We start from the raw sequence: 18,858 nt of genomic DNA on the forward strand, positions 1-18,858 counted from the left end.
CAAACATAATCTGAATATTGAATTCCTGTCTGTAACAGCTCTTACTACTGAGTTAACCTGGACATGACCGTGCTCCTTTCTGTCTGCTGACAGGGATGCAGTGGCTGCATTATTTCAGTAGGAGGGCAGATTCCCAATAACTTGGCAGTGCCACTTCACCAGAGCGGAGTGAAGATCCTTGGCACAAATCCTCTGCAGATTGACCAGGCAGAAGATCGCTCCATATTCTCAGCTGTTCTGGACGACCTGCATGTGGCCCAGGCTCCCTGGAAGGCTGTGAACACACTGGTAAGTTGGTATGTGCCTCTGGGAAATTATGAAGAAGCTGGGGGTTGTGCATCTGCTCACTGGGACTGACTCACTGATACATTTCAAGATTCTGAAGATATTGAACAGTTTTTTACTGCCAGTGTTGAAGAACTTTTTGGTCCCTGTGAAGTGATGCTATAGCAGTGCTGGGAGTGGGCGAATACTGGAGAGGAAGTGTCTTTAAATCACCTTTACACAACCTGGGGTATATACCCAGCAGAACTTAGCACCGCTTCAGGCTAGTCTAATCTGGCCTGCTGGCTTTGAGAACTGCTCTAGCAGGTGGAATTTGCAAAGGAATAGAGGTGCCTTGGCACTGCTTTTTTTTTCCTGGTGAAGCTCTATGGACAGGGAAGGTCTGAAGGTGCCAGTTTGGGAACCAGGCTGCAGTCTCTGACTTCTTCCCCTACCATCTTACTGGCTAGTAAAGTGCAAATGCAGGCAGTGTTGAAATTTTGGTATGACTTTAAAATATTTTCTTGTTCATAGTGTGTTTTTCCTCCCTTTCTTTAGAGAGACGCAGTTGAATTTGCAAGCTCAGTGAGTTACCCATGTTTACTGAGGCCCTCCTATGTTCTGAGGTAAGGCTCAGCCATCAGAGCTCAGCAAGGGAGGGTATGAACTCCAAAGGCCTCTTTGAGACAAGGGAGAGTAATTTCAGGGATGTGTGGAAAGCTCTATGCTAGGTGTACGTGGCATAAATCTGCCCATGGGACAACTGATCAAATCAATAAGGGAAGCCAATGGATCCCTTAAGTCCATCAGGCATCGATCAAAGGTAGAACATATTCATAAGAATGTCTGTTTAGCTGTATTACCTTTTTCATATCTTAAGGCCAAACCCACAAACTATCTGGCATAATCTTTAAGGTTCCTGAGACTGTTACCTGTACAATTAAATCAGAAGATTGTTTGCCACCAGGAAAACCAGAAGGGAGTATACTGAGGCCATTTATTGGGGTTGGCATCTGTTTTCAGAAAATGGCAGTGCATCTTTTGAATTCAGCTTCTTATTTGCCAAGCTTCTCCGCTTACAGGCATGTTTTATGTCCCTACACGGTGGCAGCTGCTTCTCATTGTAAGGTAAACATGCGCGGGTATTCTTCCCAAGAATACCAAGGCAGTCGAAAGATTTAAAAAAAGGTTTATTTGAGATGCAAGGACCACTTTTTTGTGATACCGCACGCATCGGGCCTTCGGGGGCAAAAGGCCAGCTCCTGCCCCCTCGGGGCCCTTTTTGTCCTCTCTGTTTCTCCACCGCCTTCCCAAGGCCTTGGTGTATGTCTGTTAGGGCTCTCTCTCTCTTCTCATGTGCCAGAGAGCAAGGCTGAGAACTCTTGCTATGCAGGGGGGGAGGAAAGCATTGAAACTGCCTTCGGGAGTTACCATTTAGGCAGAAAGCCTTCCGAGCAGAAACCGAGTTCTAACACTCTGTTACAAATTCTTCCGGAAATGTATCTGTTCCTACATCATTAAATAGACATTGTGTGGAGCCCCACATTTCCAACAGTTAGACTTTCTGAGGGAGTTACACCGGTGTGTACACACAGCAAACTCACACATTCTGAATGATCTTTGAGGAGTTTCTTCATAGCTGGGTGACTGGGCACAGAGAGGCAGTTTGCTGGGCACAATTTGCAAGTGAAAATAAATTAAAGACTGGGTCCTTTTCCATATGAAGAAGACATATACATATCAAAATGAAGAGGCACAATATCAATTTTTGGGGGGAGGAGGGGCTAACGCACTTTTTATTCAAAAAGAAGGAAAGGAGAAGGATTTCTTATATCTTCAAACCTCAAGGAAATATCCTTCAGAAGAGACTCCTGAATGTGACTTTTCTATCTGGTTTCTAAAGCTTGCAGTGGGTTTACAAGCAAAGTTAGAAAATAGACCTCAGGTCAGGAGTATAAGTTAAAAACTGGTTCTGATGTAATTCTCCAGATTTTTAGGGAACACTTATTTTAGCTATTGTTTCCATTTGTATTAAATCCATTATAGGCTCTTTCCATGTTAAATATTTGCTAAAGGGTGTTTGTGCAGGTTAGGGGGACTTCAGGGAGAAAGATAAAACTAGTGGATGTAAAACTTGAGGAACCGGAGAGTGAAAAGCCCTCTGTCTGTCCTCTATTTGCAGAGCAGCAACAGGACCACAGCTAAACTTCTTCATCCTTTGAGCAGCTATGACCTTTAATATTTGCCAGTTTCCTTGGAAAACTAAATGCATTTCCCCACCAGTTATGTACTGTGTGCACTAGCTCACATCCTCAGTGGTGCTACTGACACAGGTCATAGATTTAATTGAACTCTATTGATTTACATCAACTGAAGAGGTAGTCCAGTAATATAATCACCAAGGTACTTGTTTCTATTTATCTTAGGCTAAAGTAACTGATTTTGTGGGATAGATCCATCTTCCACTTTTCCCCGCAGCCTTTGTGTGGTGCCCATCAAAGCAGAGGGGAAGCTGTGCACCAGTGGTAGAAATGGCCAATGTAACATCTTTTTTGTAAGATTACTGTCCTTAGAAGGCACCTGAATCACTGTCTCTGGACCCATGTTCTCCCAGATTCCCCTCTCAGATAGTACTGACAGCTACATCTCAAATGTAGCTTCCAGATTACAGTGTCTGCATCTACTGTGCCTCTCCCTTAAGGAATAAGACCTTAGGGAAAGAATAGAGTGAAATGGCCAGAAAAGAACAGCCTGTTTTCATCTGGATTTACATTGTCACAACCATCACCAGTGACCTGTGCATTCCTCACTTCATCTGTCACTGGGGAGAAACTGGGCTAAAGTGAGAAAAGTTTCTTTTTTAGCTGAGCTCACAGCTAAGCTGCCCCATGGGGAAAGTCTGGGCCTTAATGGAGCTGTCTGGCTGATGAGTCACCTCCCTCAGCTCAGGGGAAGGTTCAAAGGCTTGACTCAGGAAGGGGATTTGTCAGCCGTGCTAAGGCTACACAACCATAGTTCTTCACTTGATTCTCTGTTATGGTTCTGGAGGTCTCCTGTCTTCTCTGGGAAGTATAATGAAGGGTGATTAGGTACCATCTCTGCCTCTCTTTCAATCAAGATGGGGTAAGTGGCTTGAGTCAGGAGCTTCCTTGGCTAGCCTCTGATTGGCAATCCTGTGCTGTGGCACCTAACGCTGATCACAATGAAAGCTGACCTGATTTCTTTTCTTTCTTGTCTCACAGTGGGTCCTCAATGAATGTGGTATTCACTGAAGAGGAAATGAAGAATTTGTTAGCAGAAGCCACCAGAGTCTCTCAGGTACCAGTCTTCATGCTGCCACTGCTTTTTCTTTTTGTGTTTGCTCTATTTGTTTCTTCTCTACTGTGTTTTCCATCTCTTTGTTTCTTTATAGCGTCTTCCTCACTCTTTCCCTTCTTTGTTTGGGGAGGAGTCACTGAAACTGTAGTTTGACTCCTCAGTTTGTTCCCTAACATGCATGGGATCCTGGGCAAGCATCCTTACTGACACCACTGGGATGCCTGCATGGATCTAGGATGGCACTTGGCTGTTGTACCCAGGCATCCATTTCTGACAAGTTAATTATGTAAATAGATATAGGCTGGGACCTTCCTGCCCCAGCCAAGCTTGATAGTGGCGAGTTTTGCCAACTGGCATGGAAGTGGTAGCATTTTTCTGAGTTGTTTTGTCTGTCTTCTTTGAACAACTTAAAATTTCATCGTGGCATCTCTTCTGAGGTTTTTTTCTTCTTCTTTTTTTTTATTTCTTGTTTTGAATGGTCACTTTTCAGAACAGTCCTATGGTATCATAAACACTGCTGTCACAGGAATCTTGGAGTTAAAAATGAGTCAGAGAGGAACTCTGAAAACACAGTGGCTATGGAAGCCAGATATATTACTGCTTATTAATCAGGTGATTAAAGCTTGAACAGGAACAAAACCATGCACTTTATAAGTATATGAGGCACATGATGGAAGTTTAGCTTTTCAGCAAGAAATGGTGGAATGAAAGGGAGATGCCTTGCAAAATAATAATATCCTGAAGGGTAGATTAACGTGGAGGCAAGGAGACCACTTACTATAGTCTTTGAACAAGTTTTAGAGGGAAAGTACCACTGTTACTTTCATAGGAAAGAATTATTTAACTAATTCTCAGAAGACTACAGGGTCAGCCTGTGCTAGTGTGTCAGGTTCTTAGCAGTGCTCAGCCTCCCAAAATGACTAACTTCTCTCTGTACTTCATCTGAACTACTCTGTGTTTACACTCACAGAAACAGCCCAGACAATGGCCTTAAGCCCCATTCAGTGGGACAGATCACTTTGTCGTGCTGCTGGGTGGCTTTATGATGGCAGTGGATGCCCTATAGGAGCCTGAAGCCCAGGAAAGTGCCCCCTGGTCACCTTAAGTTGTCACAGCTTGAATGACTTGAATTGGGCAATGCTGTCCTTCATTGCGGAGAGGTCTCATCCCTGGTGCAGGAGGCTTTGGTGGGAGTTGCACTTGCAGACTTGGCAATATGTGACATATTCTTAGGGGAAAGAGAGGGTGTTCCCATGGAATCCTTAGGATGTCCAGTTCTGCTTCACAAATAGGGCACTGCCACATGCTGCAAACATGACCAGTTGCACAACATGAATTTTTGGGTGCTCTGATTCTGATTTTCGTCTGGTTCTGATCTGTAAAACTAGATTTACATGCTTATTTTTTGCTAGTGTAGTCAGACTGCCAAAGAAAGACTTCTTCCTTCATCCAGTATTGTATATTAACAGAAGTTATGGTATAGCTGAAGTTATGGTAGCAAAAAGCAAACCAGAGTAAAAATAATGTGTTCTGCTTCTGAATTAGGAAGGGTTTTTCATCCTTGTTGAGGCTTTGTGGTCAGTGAATGGTCCCACAGAAGCTACCAATATTAGTTGTGATCATGTTTGTGGGACACAGGCTTCATTTTTCTGTTTACAAAGCCTAAGCTAATTCTACTCCATCCAGCAGAGCATCTCCAGGTAAAGGCCCTGACTGGTGTTGTTCTGTTGTGTTAACCACTTTGCTGTTCTGGTGTTGTGCCATTATGGCATTTATGTTGTCAATAATGTACCAAACTTCTTGTGTGAGTTGAGACAGATTGAAGTAAACAAGGTTGTGTGCACATATAAAATCTTGCGGTGAAAAACTGCAGCAAGACAGAAAGTTACAGGACACAAGCCACTAAATTTATGAAACAGTGTCCTTGCCTGTGAATTTACCCTTGTACTGATAAATGGAAGGAATTGTTTCTTGCAACTTTTGGAGTTGCTTGTGTCTTGTAACTTTTGGAGTTGCTTGACATTTTTTCAAGAGGAGCCTTTTGAGCATGCACAGACTGTCATATACTTCGTTTTATTCTCTAATAAATAACAGGTAGTTAATAGTGGATGGGACAGGTAAAATGCTGAGACACAATGCTGGCCAAGAAGAATGAAGATGAGATTTTTTTGAAGCAAGTGGCTGGGAGGAGAAAGTATTAAAGGGGAATGGGAAGTGTGTGGTAGCATCCCAGACACAGGTAGGAGAAATCTGTACCAGGTATTGAGGGACAAGGACAGGTTGTTCCCGGCCAGCTATAATTAGTAGCAACCTCTCCCTGGGAGACTTAGGAAACCAGGCAGGGAAATTAGAAAGGAACGGATCAGTTGTCTAAAATACATGACTAAAGTAGCAAACAACCACTCTACAAAGTCATTAAATATGCCAAGGATTAGTTACTTGAAGCAGTATGTTCAGTGAGGTGTCTGGGAGGCTTAAAGGGAGGAAGAATTGAAGATCTTGGAGGTAAGGATCATCCTTGAGAGACAGGATCAGAGGTCACTGGATCCATGCACATCTCACTATGTTATTTTTGCCATGATCTCACATAAAAGCCCATTGTGGTTTTGCCCCAGATTTCATGGTGTCATTATGGAGAACTCAAACTTTTGCATCAGTGGTTTTGGGGAAATCATGCCACGTTTTTGCCATGTTATGTTCTTTCAAAATTAACTTATCTGTGGAAATAAGGATATTGATAGATTGGTCTTTTGGGATTCTTCTTCAAAAGTAGCCTGGATGGTCTCCAGATAGTCTCAAATAAAAAGTTTCTTATTTTTTCTTGTCTTGATGACAGGATCACCCTGTGGTGCTCACTAAATTTATTGAAAATGCCCGTGAGGTGGAAATGGATGCTGTAGCTAAGGCAGGAAGAGTAAGTACTTTGCTTTTCTTTAATAGTAAACTTGTTTTTCTGGATTGGATATTTGCAAAAATGTGTGGTTTGAATGATTTACTATACAGCCATGGATTTGTACTGAGAAGGGTAGAGAAACAAGAAGAATTCATTTTAGGTTCAAAACCATTACGTTTGAACAGTTATTTTTTTAAGCATTGCTTATCCATGTAAATAAATCCTTTAGAATACAATTTTTACTGCATTTGCAAATCACTGACTTCAGGAATTACTTTCATCAGACCTGTATCAGCATGTGTTATGCAATTGCCACAGTTATTTTATTATTACAACGTCTCCTTGCATTTAATTATTCAGCAAAGACAGTTCTCACAAAAAACCCAGAAACTTATCAATTAACAGAAATATTCTGTTTTCAATCCTAATTTCTAACCAGCAGACACAGGCACTTTTTTGATATCGAGGTAGTGTGCCTTGATGGAGTTCATTCAATTTAAGTCCTTAGGCCTGAATTTCTTCCACTTGCTTTTCTCTGTGATAAAAACACCATCAGAGTGGGCAAAAAATAATGTATCAATGATGTTAGTCCATTCTTGCTTATGGTGGGGAATGACAGTTGTTTTGTGCTCTGGCCAGCAGAACTTAGAGAGCTGGTTTAAAGCCTAATTAGCTTTTACCTTCTGAGTCCCCGTGTGTTAGAGAGAGGAAGCCTTAGTATCTCCAGGCTATGGTGGGTTTTATCATGTTCATGGTTTGTTTAACCATGGTATGAAAGACACTGACACAATCTCCTTGTTCATATGCCTTGTGTCTGGCTTCAGGCATATTCTCCTCAAAATCCTGGAAAATTCACTTTCCCACCCATCTGTGTCCTCTTTTGGATACAACTGTTCAGGAGGCTATGCTGAGGATGAAGGAACAGTTCATGAGAGAGGGGGAGATGACCAACTGCTCTCTTGTTGCTGTATGCAGGTTATTTCCCATGCTATTTCGGAGCATGTGGAGGATGCAGGTGTTCACTCTGGAGATGCCACCCTCATGTTACCCACACAGACCATTAGCCAGGGAGCCTTGGAAAAGGTAGGTATTGCACTAGCACTGAAAAGAGAAAAAGAAATGAGAGTTTGAATCTGCTTTCCTTCCATCAGCAATGGAGAAATCAAATCATCCATTTTTTTTTTGAAGGCCAGTGTGATATATGCAAGTGGAGGATGTCACGGTGCCCCTGTGACTGGCTGTGTGCATAGCATCTTTTGAGCTGTATCTCATTGATTTAAGCAGTAGGTGTGCATGCTCTTAGACCCATTGGATTGTTTTGTTTCCTTGGTTTAGAACCAGTTTCCATAGCAGTAGAGGATTGTCTAATTCATAAATATGCCATGGCTCACTTTCCACTTCCTTTTCTCCCACAATCCTTAAATGATTATGTCAGCTGTAAGAATTTATAGCTACCTGCTTTTCCAAACATAATATCAGGATGAATGAAGCTCACCTAATCTTGACCTTTTTCCCTTTCAAGAATAAACCTGGTAATACAAAGTTAGTTGTCAAAATGCAATTTTAAAATAAAATATGCTATTGCCTATGATGTCATCCTGCTAAGGGTTTGCTTGGAAGCCAGCAAAGTCTGTCATGCACTGATCTGTGCTCCAGCTCTGTTTCCCAGAATGTCCAAGGCCTTGCTTCTGAAAATAGTTGTCTCCTGAAGCAAAGTTATTCAACACTTGTACTGAAAAACCTAGTAAATAAGACTTTCCTCCCAGTGTGTTCCAGAGTGTATCTTCTCAGACACCTTCCACTGATCTATGATGGGACAGGCATGTTGGTGAAAGACTTTTAGGGCACTTACAAATTTGAGTAGTTATTGTCAAATGCCAAAACATTATTAACTGTTTCACCAAGAAAGGTATAAAGGCTCCAGTGTGCAGTGTAGGAATTGCTACAGTGCAAAGCTTTGATTCTCTCTCCTTCTCCCCGCTGCTTTTTCACACACACACACACACACACACACACACAACTGATTTTTACCTCTGCCCTCAAAAGGCACTTCAGCCTCTAGGTTACTGGGAACATTAAACATGTTTGCTTCTGAAAGATAATGCTGTTGGCAAAATGAGTGTTTAGAGAAAAAAAAATAGGGCAGAGAGCAATGACATTTAAAGGAATCCATGTGTGAGGTGATTTATTGCCATGATGCCATCTATTTTGTGGGACTTAATTATTTATTTTATATACACACACTTACACTTTATTTATTCGTGTTTTATAGGTAAAATCTGCTACAAAAAAAATTGCAAATGCCTTTGCCATCTCTGGTCCGTTCAACATCCAGTTCTTGGTGCGAGGTAACGATGTGCTGGTAAGAGCTCTTGTGACTCTTGTGGCAGGAATTCAGGCTCCCCTAAGGTGCATGGTTCTTGCATCCCTGCTGTGGAAACTCTGTGGCAGTAGTAGCTGTGACAACTAACTTGCCTTGTCTGATCATGTGGGCTCACCTGTGCCACCCCTGATCTCACAGCTCTCCCTGTCTCTGTGGGAGAGAGCATCCTCCTCTGCCTTTTCATTCAGGGTTAACTGAGTCTTGTTGCCTGTCTGTCAGCACTAGCTTTGTTTTGCTGTGGGCTGTGGTCCTTCCCAAAATTATCAGTTTGGAATAGGATGGACAGCACTGAAACCTGTACCTCATCCTATAAACTGAATATCATGGCTTTTAGATCTCTGATATCCTCTCTCATCTTTAGCTATTTGGGTGTTAAATTAAGCCTTCCAAAGGGATTGGAAAGAAAGCAAGACAATGTAAGTGTTTAAACCTTTAATATAAGCCATTAAGATGGTTATCTGAATAGTCCTAGTAGCTATTAGTAACAGAAGTACAGTGGATGTTTCACTCTTTTTGGGTAACAGATGGCTTTCTGTTGCTAATGAAAGGAGGTCAGAGGAATGAGAGCAGAGTATGACTGAGGAAATAGTGACTGAGGAGAAAACCTGATGTAGACCAGAAGAGATGCATTATTGGTAAAAGATCTGTTTTGGGCTGTTGAGTGAAAAGTACTTACTGTTGTTCACCTTTTTTGTGTTTCACACATGGTTATTCAGAAACTCCAGAGAGGGACAGACTGGAGTTTTCCGTTCCTTGCTTTCCCTCAGCTGTGCTTGTCTTTTCTCTGCATAGCCCCCCCTTTTCCATTCTACCTTAACTTACCTATTCCTGCCCCCCTTCATTCCCCCTCATCCTCACTTACATCGACGACTCTTCTGCTGATGAACTCCAAGGTGGCTTCTCAGCAGGATGCAGAACTTCTTTGTTGCTTTCTTGGGTCACTAAGTGACTTCCACATGTGGATGAGGGAAGTCAGTAAGGATAGTCCAGCCTTTCAGATTTTTTCACTACCATGAAAAAAGAACAGGTTGGGCTTCTAGAGGTTGTACCTAATGCCTGTGCATAAGTTTCCATGCCTCTTTGCACATTTACTTAGGGTACAGTACAGCACGTTTTCTGAGTGAACTGTAGCTCGCCTTCAGTTCTAATATTCAAACAGTAGAGAGGATCCTCAGTTGAAGAACATCAGGCTACTTGTACCTCAGGCTGGCCACTCCCCATCCCTCATCGCTGTTTTAGTATTGAACACAATTTCTGTGTCTCTTATTTGACGATCTGAAGATCATCTCTTCCAAGAGGACTAAGGACTGATTTCCAGAAATATGAATCACTCTGTTTCTTCACTACAGTCTGTGCCTGACCCTGCTATTTCTCTTTTTCAATCCCATCAGGTGATAGAGTGCAACTTGCGGGCTTCACGTTCCTTCCCCTTTGTATCGAAGACTCTGGGCGTGGACTTCATTGATGTGGCCACTAAAGTGATGATAGGAAAAGAGGTTAATGAGTCATCCCTCCCCACGTTGGAACGTCCTATTATTCCATCCAAATATGTTGGGATTAAGGTATGCTTTCCAAAAGAACACAAAAAACCCCCCCACGACAGATCCAGCATGTAGCACCTTATTTGACAATTAGTACTTCAATGCCCAGAGAAAACAACTGAGTCATTGGCCAAAGGTCAAATTGACCTTTTGTAGTTTCTGTCAGGATAATTGGAAAATTGTATTTGTATATTTGGAAATTTTAGAGAAAAATCAAAGAAAAATTGTCCAGTGATTATTACCAAAATCAATTGTCCTTTATTTTTTAATTCTGAGCTACTCTGAATCATTTTTATGAACTGCATAATAAATTTCCTCTTGCAGAATTGAAGTTCAGGCTGTTTCGTAATACTATCTAACATATGTGTAGACTTGTACAACTTGTGCAACTTGTACAACCTTGTGTTGTGAGTGCCCCCAGATTTCATCATCAGGACTGGGGACATGTAATCCCCTCTTTATACACTACCAGTTAAAATACATGTGAAGCTCTTGGATCCTTTTATTTCAGTAAGGCCAAGGTTTTACTCTTCGTAATTACTAAGCTTATTTAGCACACAAGATACTAAAGTATACTGTTGGTATTTTTGAATGCTTAGTAGAAGAAAAAAAATTAATCGAAGTTCCTAATCATAAAAATCTAGAACAGTATTGCAGAAAATCCAAGGGATAATGAGAATTTTTTATGCTGAAACTTTCAAGCTTTAATAGCTTCCATATCAATGAAAACCAAGGAAGCAGAAAACACCTAACATCTTCCTACTAATAAAATATTCAGACTTTTTAACATGCAAGCCAAATCTGTGGCCCAAGCCAGGCCAGGTTATTGGCAACTAGTCTAGAAGTGGCTTTACATTTTATTGTGATGCCACAGATAGGCACGATCCGAAATTTGAACTCGAGATTTATTTTATTTTTTTTTTTTTGCTTTTGTGAATCTTATTTATTTTTATAAATTTCTGTTATTTAGACCTAGGTCTTCTACATTGTTGTTAGCTAAACTGTCAGTTTTTTCTCTCCTGGGAATGCTGGCTACAGAGTGGAAAAACCAACTGTATTCTTCAAAACTTCCCACAAAGCCTTTTATACTCTTTGTGTTCTGTGTGAATCTGTCAAATATAAAAACTTGCTAATGCCTTTGGAAGTGCTAAACTTTGAAAAATATTCCAGTTTAACTTCTTTGTTATTATTTGTGCATCATGTTTTCTATTCTCACAATTTACTGCTAGGAATATTTGCATAGACACAGGATCTTGTTTCTCCAGCAGGTCTTAAATGCTCTGAAAAGAGAATATGAAATTCTCTTCCTCTTTCACAACATAGCTGCTCCTTTGTGGATTTGAGTCCCACTGTTTCAGCTTTAGTGGCTGCAAGACTGTCTTAACATATTTGCTTGTAGACTGATGCAAGTATCATGGCCTGACCAAGATTAAATCCTGGATAGAGCATGACTGACTAAGTTTTAAATAGGATTTAGAACCAGAGTTTGCTCCTGCTGATGCATTTTTATGTTCATGGCAGACAAAAGTTAGGGAGCTAGCAGAGAAGACTTTGCTGTTTGTTACCATTCAAGACAATATGCGCATTAAAATAATCCACCTTGGCTGCCATATCCCAGTTTGAGACTCTGGAGTTGGCCACTGTAAAAATTTTCTCTTTACTTACAGTAGAAACAAAACTGATCTAAAAGTCACAAAGATAGGGGATGTTTTTTGAGAAACCTTGTGAATTTGTGCTGTTGCATTTTAACTGGTCATTGTTAGGTGTCATGAAGCAGCATCTGTCCTGGCTGCAGTGTTACCGTTGGAGACTTCCAGGAACGGAATTATGTCTGTGGATTTAAAAATAGATTCTTTCTTAAGCAGCAAGGATCCTGTCTTCATGAGAATGCCATGAAGATGGCATTTCAGATGTGGAGAAGCCCTATAGAAAATGATTCCATAGCAGGAAGTTTGTTCCTTGTTTGTCACGTGTAGTCTTTGGTTATTAACAGAGTTTCTTTTCCTCCCTCCTTGTTTGTTATTTTAAGATCAAATTAGACAAGAGAACTCAGAGACTGCAGTGATCTAAGTCCTCAGATAATAATAATGATCAAGGGGTTTAATATTTTCATACAAAAGATTATATGTATTTTGGGGAGGAGAAGAAAAATATGAAAATAATTTACAAAGTTTCATCTGGTTTACACCAAAAGAGTGTTTTCTTGTGGAATAGTTTTATTTTTGTGAATGAAAAATTTCATAGAGAACAGTTTTCTCAGAAAAACCCACCGGATTCATATAGCATCTCTCCTTGTTCCATGAGTTAGATGCTTCCTAGCCTTTCTATTTTAAAATGTGTCCTTAAAATGAGACTGATAATGGGCTACCACTGACTGAAAATCTACCACTGGAATGTGAGCAGGACTGCAAGAGTTAGATAATTGATTTATTGGTGAAACACACGTTTATTTGTTCCAGTCCATCATTAGGGTGCTGAGGGGACTAATTTGCCAAGTACTCCTTTGCTTATCAGCCTTGACCACTGCTTTTTTGGATAAATTAATGTCTCTTTCTGTCACTTCCAAGCATAGCTGGAATTTTTATATTTTTTAAATGATCCATTAATTTATTTTTTCCTCCCTCCTTCCTCTTTGTTTCACCAGGCCCCAGTGTTCTCCTGGTCCCGGCTGAGAGATGCTGACCCTGTTCTCCGATGTGAAATGGCCTCTACTGGGGAGGTATCCCTTTTTTTTTTTTTTTAAACCAAGTTAACTTTAAACATCATGAATCTTAGAAAGTGATCTTATTACTGCCTGAATCATGATGGAATCTGTAGCTTCTTCAGGAAATTGAAAACATCTTTCTTAGCTGTAAAAAACAATGTCTTGGAAAACCCAGTTTATTCAGCCACTGGATGTCCCTCTTTACCTGCGTGTCAGCTCCCTGAGTTGGACCTAGTTGGTGTGACAGCCTGCAATGAGTTTATCTGAGAGCTGTCGGGTTCTGGGAGGTTCTCCCTGCATCAGTCTGTTTTATGAATGGTCTGCTTCTGGACAGACAGGTCCTTGCAGCTTCCAATCCCCCCGTGAACACGTGCTAGAACAGTGATGTCGAGACTCCAGGTCGTGAGCGGTTGGTCTTAGAACAGTTAATTAAGGGCAGAAAATACGTGTGGTGTTTTCTTGTTGCCTAGTAACCATCAAGGCATGTCCCAAGGTGCAAAAAGCGAGAAAGAGTGGTGACTGCATTAATGACTGTTGGTAGGATGAAGAGACTGGGCAGCTTTACCCACTCTTGCTATAGCTGGGCTGTGAGGCGCTTCTGAGACGTCTCTCAGTGTACACATGGCACACTGTAAGGGCACAGGGCTGTTCATCTTCTGCCTAGGCTCATCACCCTCACCCTTGGGCTACAGGATTCCATCTATATCACCTGGAGAGACATTTGCTCATGTAGAACAAAGAGGTTTCTTTATGAGTTTTGCTGAGCTATCAAGGGCTTCTTTAGATACACTCAAGCAATCTCTAAACTTACTTTCTCTGTTACTTCTAGAAAGAGTTGCAGTAGCAAAAACTTATTCTGGTCCCGAACTTATTCTGGGAAGTGATTAAATACCGAGGCAATTAGATTAGGCTTAATGCTGCACTCCCACAGCTAGGCAGGTGGCAGAGTCTGGGCTGCTTTATTGGATGTGGGCTTGGCTGGGTCTATAGGAGCTGTTTTTATTAGGAAATATTTACCATTGTGGTACAAAAAAGCATTCTACCCAGATGCAAGCGAAGAACAGCCTTAGGTCTCCTTCATCTCTCCAGAATTACTTTATTTTACTCTTCATAATGTGTAGGAAATCAGCATTGCAGAAGATTTCTTTTCAGTGTAGTTAATGGGCAGAAAAAAGTCAAGTGGCTTCTGTGACTTCCTCATTTTCAGAACACAACTGAATACACAACCTCTCCTCCCCCCCCCCAAAAAAAATCCCCAGCTCTATACAGGATTAGAGATTACCGTGGTCATAAAGGAGGGATTATTAACTTTTATGAGTTGGAAAGATCCGTATTCACAAATGCCATAAAGTGTGACAGTTACAAAAGTCTTTCTTATGAGTGAAGTAAGGATAATAGCTTGCTTTGGGTAAAATGCTCAATTATTCTTCAAAGCGGTTTTTCACACACATGGCTTGATCTGGGCTTGAATTTGTTACATCTGTCTCTTTGAGTATTGTGGCTGTTTTGACCATAATGAAAAACCTTTCCTGGCAGGCTGGAACCCCCTTTTCCAAGCCTACAAGACATGGGGTTGTCCATCACCCTAAGAAGTCCAGGATATATGCAGGATACAAATACACTGTAGAGCAGTGTGAGCACTCAAGGATGAGTTTTTAAAGGAAAGCTGGGATATCAGTTATCATGACTTTTTTTTATCCCTTCCCGTGTGGGATTTTTGTTTGTTTAGTTGTTCTTTTTTACTTCAGAAGATCTGGCAAATCATCATTTGTTCTTCTTTCATGAAATACTGTTTTGTCCTCGCCATGGTAATAGTGAGGCCATGAATGTGAGGGCTAACTCTGGAATGGGAAGGACCATAAGAGGAAAATGGGAAAGCTATTCTCAATCAGCCCCTTTATCCAATCTGTATATGTCAATGGATTTGTTGCTTCAAAGACAAAATCTGTGACAGTTTCTGCTTCTGACTGTTTTTCAACAAGCGTGGAGCTGGCCAGGAAAAGTGAGGGTTGATTGATTTTTTGGTTGTGGGGTTTTTTCTGCCTTTTTTAACTTTCACAAAATCTCATGCTTTCCTGTTTTTGTCACCAGAATTCCAAATTTTGGCAAGGAATATGATTTAGCTCTTTCAGAGGATTGTTGCTTACAATCTGTAAGCAACTGAGCTCCACAGCCAGTTCTGAATGCTGGAGAACTGCTAAATGATTCTTACTGGTTTCTTCCTCAGAATTTTTTAATATAGAATAAATTATTATGAATTGGCATGATTGCTTTGGTTTTTTTCTAAGTAAATACTCAAATTTTACTTGAATTTTGGACTTTTAATGGAAAAGCATCTTTAAATACCATGGTTTTCCTTCCCAAGAAATGCCAGGAGCACAGGAGAGCACAAGCACTGCCTTGCCCTGGTTTGCAGCCACACAGAGGAACTTGCCTGTGTGCAGAACCCTCGCTGGTGTTTAAGCCTTATATAATGTTAAACAATTTGCAGTGCACTCCCAAACATTAGAGCAGAGGCTGTGTACAGCATTCCAATAGCTCAGCAGAATCAGTTGTTGTTACTCCTCAGTGTGCTGTTTGAAACTAAAGTGTTGCTTATTCCTTCGTTATTGCTTCATTAAAATGATGAGATTTGTCTACAATGATTTTCTGATTTATTCCCACTCTCCCCATGCCTTCAGGCTCCATGCAAATGCAGTCTGACTTCTTTAAGCAGAATCAAAAAAGCCTGTTTAAAAATTTCATTCCTGTTTCTTTTTAAAGCAATGTTTTTTGGGGTTGTTTTTGGTTTTTCCCCTCACGTTGCCTTCTTTGTGCCTTTCCCCAGGTCGCATGCTTCGGGGAGAATGTGTATTCTGCTTTCCAGAAGGCTATGCTTGCCACAGGGTTTACGTTTCCTAAGGAAGGAATTTTGATTGGAATCCAGGTGAGTCCTAAAAATCAAAGCTGAGAAAGGATTGACACAGAGAAACTCAGTAGCTCTTGCCTTGTTTTCATTCATGTGGCTTTATGGCTTAAATGTATTTTTCTGCAATTCATCCTGAAGTACAGTAAGACAATGAGGAACAAAGGCTATGGAAAGATCTTTATTGGATTCAATATGGCTGGCCTGATGGGTTTTACCTCTGTCTCCTAATAGTTTCTACTGGGAGCTGCAGAAGTTTGGTGGGGGAAACCCCTGGGGATTGCTGGAAGCAGAGGCCTGAGATCAGAGAGCTAGAAGCCACCTTTCTGTGGAACAAAACCTGTAGACAGGCAGTTCAGAGAAACATCCCAGCTGGAACCCACAGAACCCATAGAGCTCACTCTATGCCCCTTCCCAGATGGGAGTCCTGGCAATGTTACTTTCACCATATAATCATATAAACTTTCATCATATAATCATATAAACTCTCTACCTCTGTGCGTTGCCTCTTGCCCTTTTGAAACCAGTTTCCCTCCAATCCCCCAGACAGTGAGACTGCAAAGCTGGACCTGCTAAGCTTTCCCCTGGGGTGCATGTTTCATTGGAGGCAGAGCTGTAGCATCATTGACAGTGCAGAAAATGTGATGGTTTTGGGGTGTTGTGGGCTAGTCATTGATGTAACTCATGGCTGTTGGGCCATGAGGCCTTGACAGGTGTGGCAGATTCCTTTCCTTGTTGGAGTCACGATGGGAATATAATCAAGTACAGAGGGGTCAGGGGTTAAAGAACAACAGTCTTCACCCTGCAGCCCACTTCTGCCATTATTCCTTGCCCTTTTTGATGATGGTGCACAGCCAATATTGTTCCCTACCCTACAGCTCCTGTCTCTGAGGAGTAGCTCAGAAAGGAAGAGCCAACACTATATTTGTGTAGTGATGTTTCTGTTTTCTACACCTTGCCAGAGCTCTCTCCTCTTAGGGACTGCCTTTCAGACACATACTCTGCACGTCCAGTGACTCTATGCCAGACTAGAGCTTGGACTTCAGGGTTTCATGTCTTGCTGTCACCATCCCTGAAAGTTGCTCTATGTGGCAGAAAGTTTAAATGATGTCATTATGGGAATGTTGTCCAGTGCAATGGCTTTTGCAAAGAGCTGTTACGTGAGGGAGTTCCTGGTGGGTTTGCATTAGGAACAGCCCTGCCCCACTGACAGGCTTGGATCAGTAAGGACGATGTGTGTTTCAGGACAAGCAGGGGGCTAGGCAGAAAAGCAAAAAGCCTTGGTTCTTTATCAAGGAATAGCTATCGAATGCAGGAGGGGCTGAAGTCAGAAACACTTGCAAACTTTGGGATGTATGTATGTTCCTCAAGAATTCAGACACTTCCACTGCAACTAGAACATTCTTGGGCCCCATAAAACCAGATGATCACCTCCTGCCATTTCCACATTCTGTTTGTAATAAGCTCATCCCCAACGTGATTTGCATAAAGCTGGTCAAACAAAAACACACAGTAGACGAATTTTCCTGTCAGACAACTGGGGTGTAAAAAACGTCTTTGGCTGTTTGTGTCAGCAGAGGATATGAAGGAAGTGTGTGAAAAGTGACCAGAAAGGAACACGATTTCTGCTAACACAGATTACCACTGAGTCCTTAAGTGTGCACATGTACACACATCTGTGGATGGGAGCTGTTGCTTTGTTACCTTTAATTAGCAGAAAAGTCTTTGCTTGGTACCTAGATAAAATTTAAAATTAAGCATGAAAGTCTGGGCAGTTGATATTGTGTGTCTACTGTATATCTAATCACCTGCATATTTAAAAAACAGCATTTTAAAAAGGAGAAAAGCAAAGCCAGGAGAAGAAAATGGTTAAAATATAAGCCTATTTTCCTGATAGCAGCTAAAGGGGAACAGGCAGCAAAAAGTAATTTTAGCTATAGAAAGCATTTATGTAAGTTTTGTGTCAGTAGCTGTTAAACTGAGCCAAATGTTCTTTGCACAAAGGTGTTAAGAAAAAAAAGAAGGGAAAAAGAAGAGATAAAACCAAAAGCTCAACTCCACAAACCTTTTAAAAGTAACAAGATTCTGTCTTTTTTTAATGAGGGGTTTTACCATTCATTTTCTTGCGAAAGAAACTTGAAAATAACAGATCAATCGCTTAAAGGTCTCTCTGCATCTCAGCATATTTCTTATATAATTAAATTCCAAATCAAAAAGTATAAAGTTGCTGCTGAGAACCAGGTATTTGTTCCTCCCCACTCTGTAATTTGTCACCTACCTACTTTTCAATGGTCTGCTTTGAAACATAGGGAAAATAAAGCCCTGTGAGAAGAGAAGGTTGAAATGCTGACTTAGACCTGACATATAGACTGTAGGTGGTCTTCCCTGTGTATTTAGCTGGAGGAAAGGGGAGTCCCTCACTGCAGAAACAAGAGACATAAGGAATGAGGAGGCATCAGGCAGGCTGTGAGCACCAGAACACCATGGGATGGTTTCTCCAAGCTGTTCTGGTGCTCTGGGGGTTGATGCTTGTCAGAAGCACGTACACAAGTCCCCTTGGTTGTCTGAAGAAGGTGCTGTAGTTCTTCTGCAGTGGGTAGTGAACTCAAAGCACTTTCAGAGGCTTCATTGCTTCATGACTAGCAGCTTGCTCTTTAGCCCTTGCAGAAAGAGAAATAAGAAGCCACATTGTCTTGTATTCTACTTCCCTCAAAAGTAACTAGGCTCATATTTTGGTTATTTGGTATGCTTCACCTTTATGCCATTGCTATTAATCATGGTGAGGTGAGAGGATGCTGAAGGTGGAAGTCAAAGGGATGTAGTTAACAGGAGTAGAAAGGGAGAACTCGA

At 41.3% G+C, this 18,858-nt stretch overlaps 1 protein-coding gene across 6 annotated transcripts in view; it reads left to right on the forward strand.

Moving 5' to 3' along the window:
• CPS1 (carbamoyl-phosphate synthase 1) overlaps nt 1-18,858 on the forward strand; it is a 170,427-nt gene that overhangs the window by 140,691 nt on the left and 10,878 nt on the right. For 5 of the 6 annotated variants that reach the window (XM_064661946.1, XM_064661942.1, XM_064661943.1 and 2 more), the window contains 9 exons: nt 94-288; nt 823-890; nt 3,507-3,582; nt 6,419-6,496; nt 7,451-7,558; nt 8,748-8,837; nt 10,250-10,420; nt 13,044-13,118; nt 15,931-16,029. In XM_064661946.1, coding sequence (XP_064518016.1) covers nt 94-288; nt 823-890; nt 3,507-3,582; nt 6,419-6,496; nt 7,451-7,558; nt 8,748-8,837; nt 10,250-10,420; nt 13,044-13,118; nt 15,931-16,029 — 960 coding nt within the window. Of the gene's footprint in view, nt 1-93; nt 289-822; nt 891-3,506; nt 3,583-6,418; nt 6,497-7,450; nt 7,559-7,663; nt 7,763-8,747; nt 8,838-10,249; nt 10,421-13,043; nt 13,119-15,930; nt 16,030-18,858 lie in introns of those variants that run through there. The other variant, XM_064661947.1, reaches the window with a different exon arrangement.

This window comes from Pseudopipra pipra, chromosome 7 (genome assembly GCF_036250125.1).
Source record: "Pseudopipra pipra isolate bDixPip1 chromosome 7, bDixPip1.hap1, whole genome shotgun sequence".
NCBI lineage: Eukaryota > Metazoa > Chordata > Aves > Passeriformes > Pipridae > Pseudopipra > Pseudopipra pipra.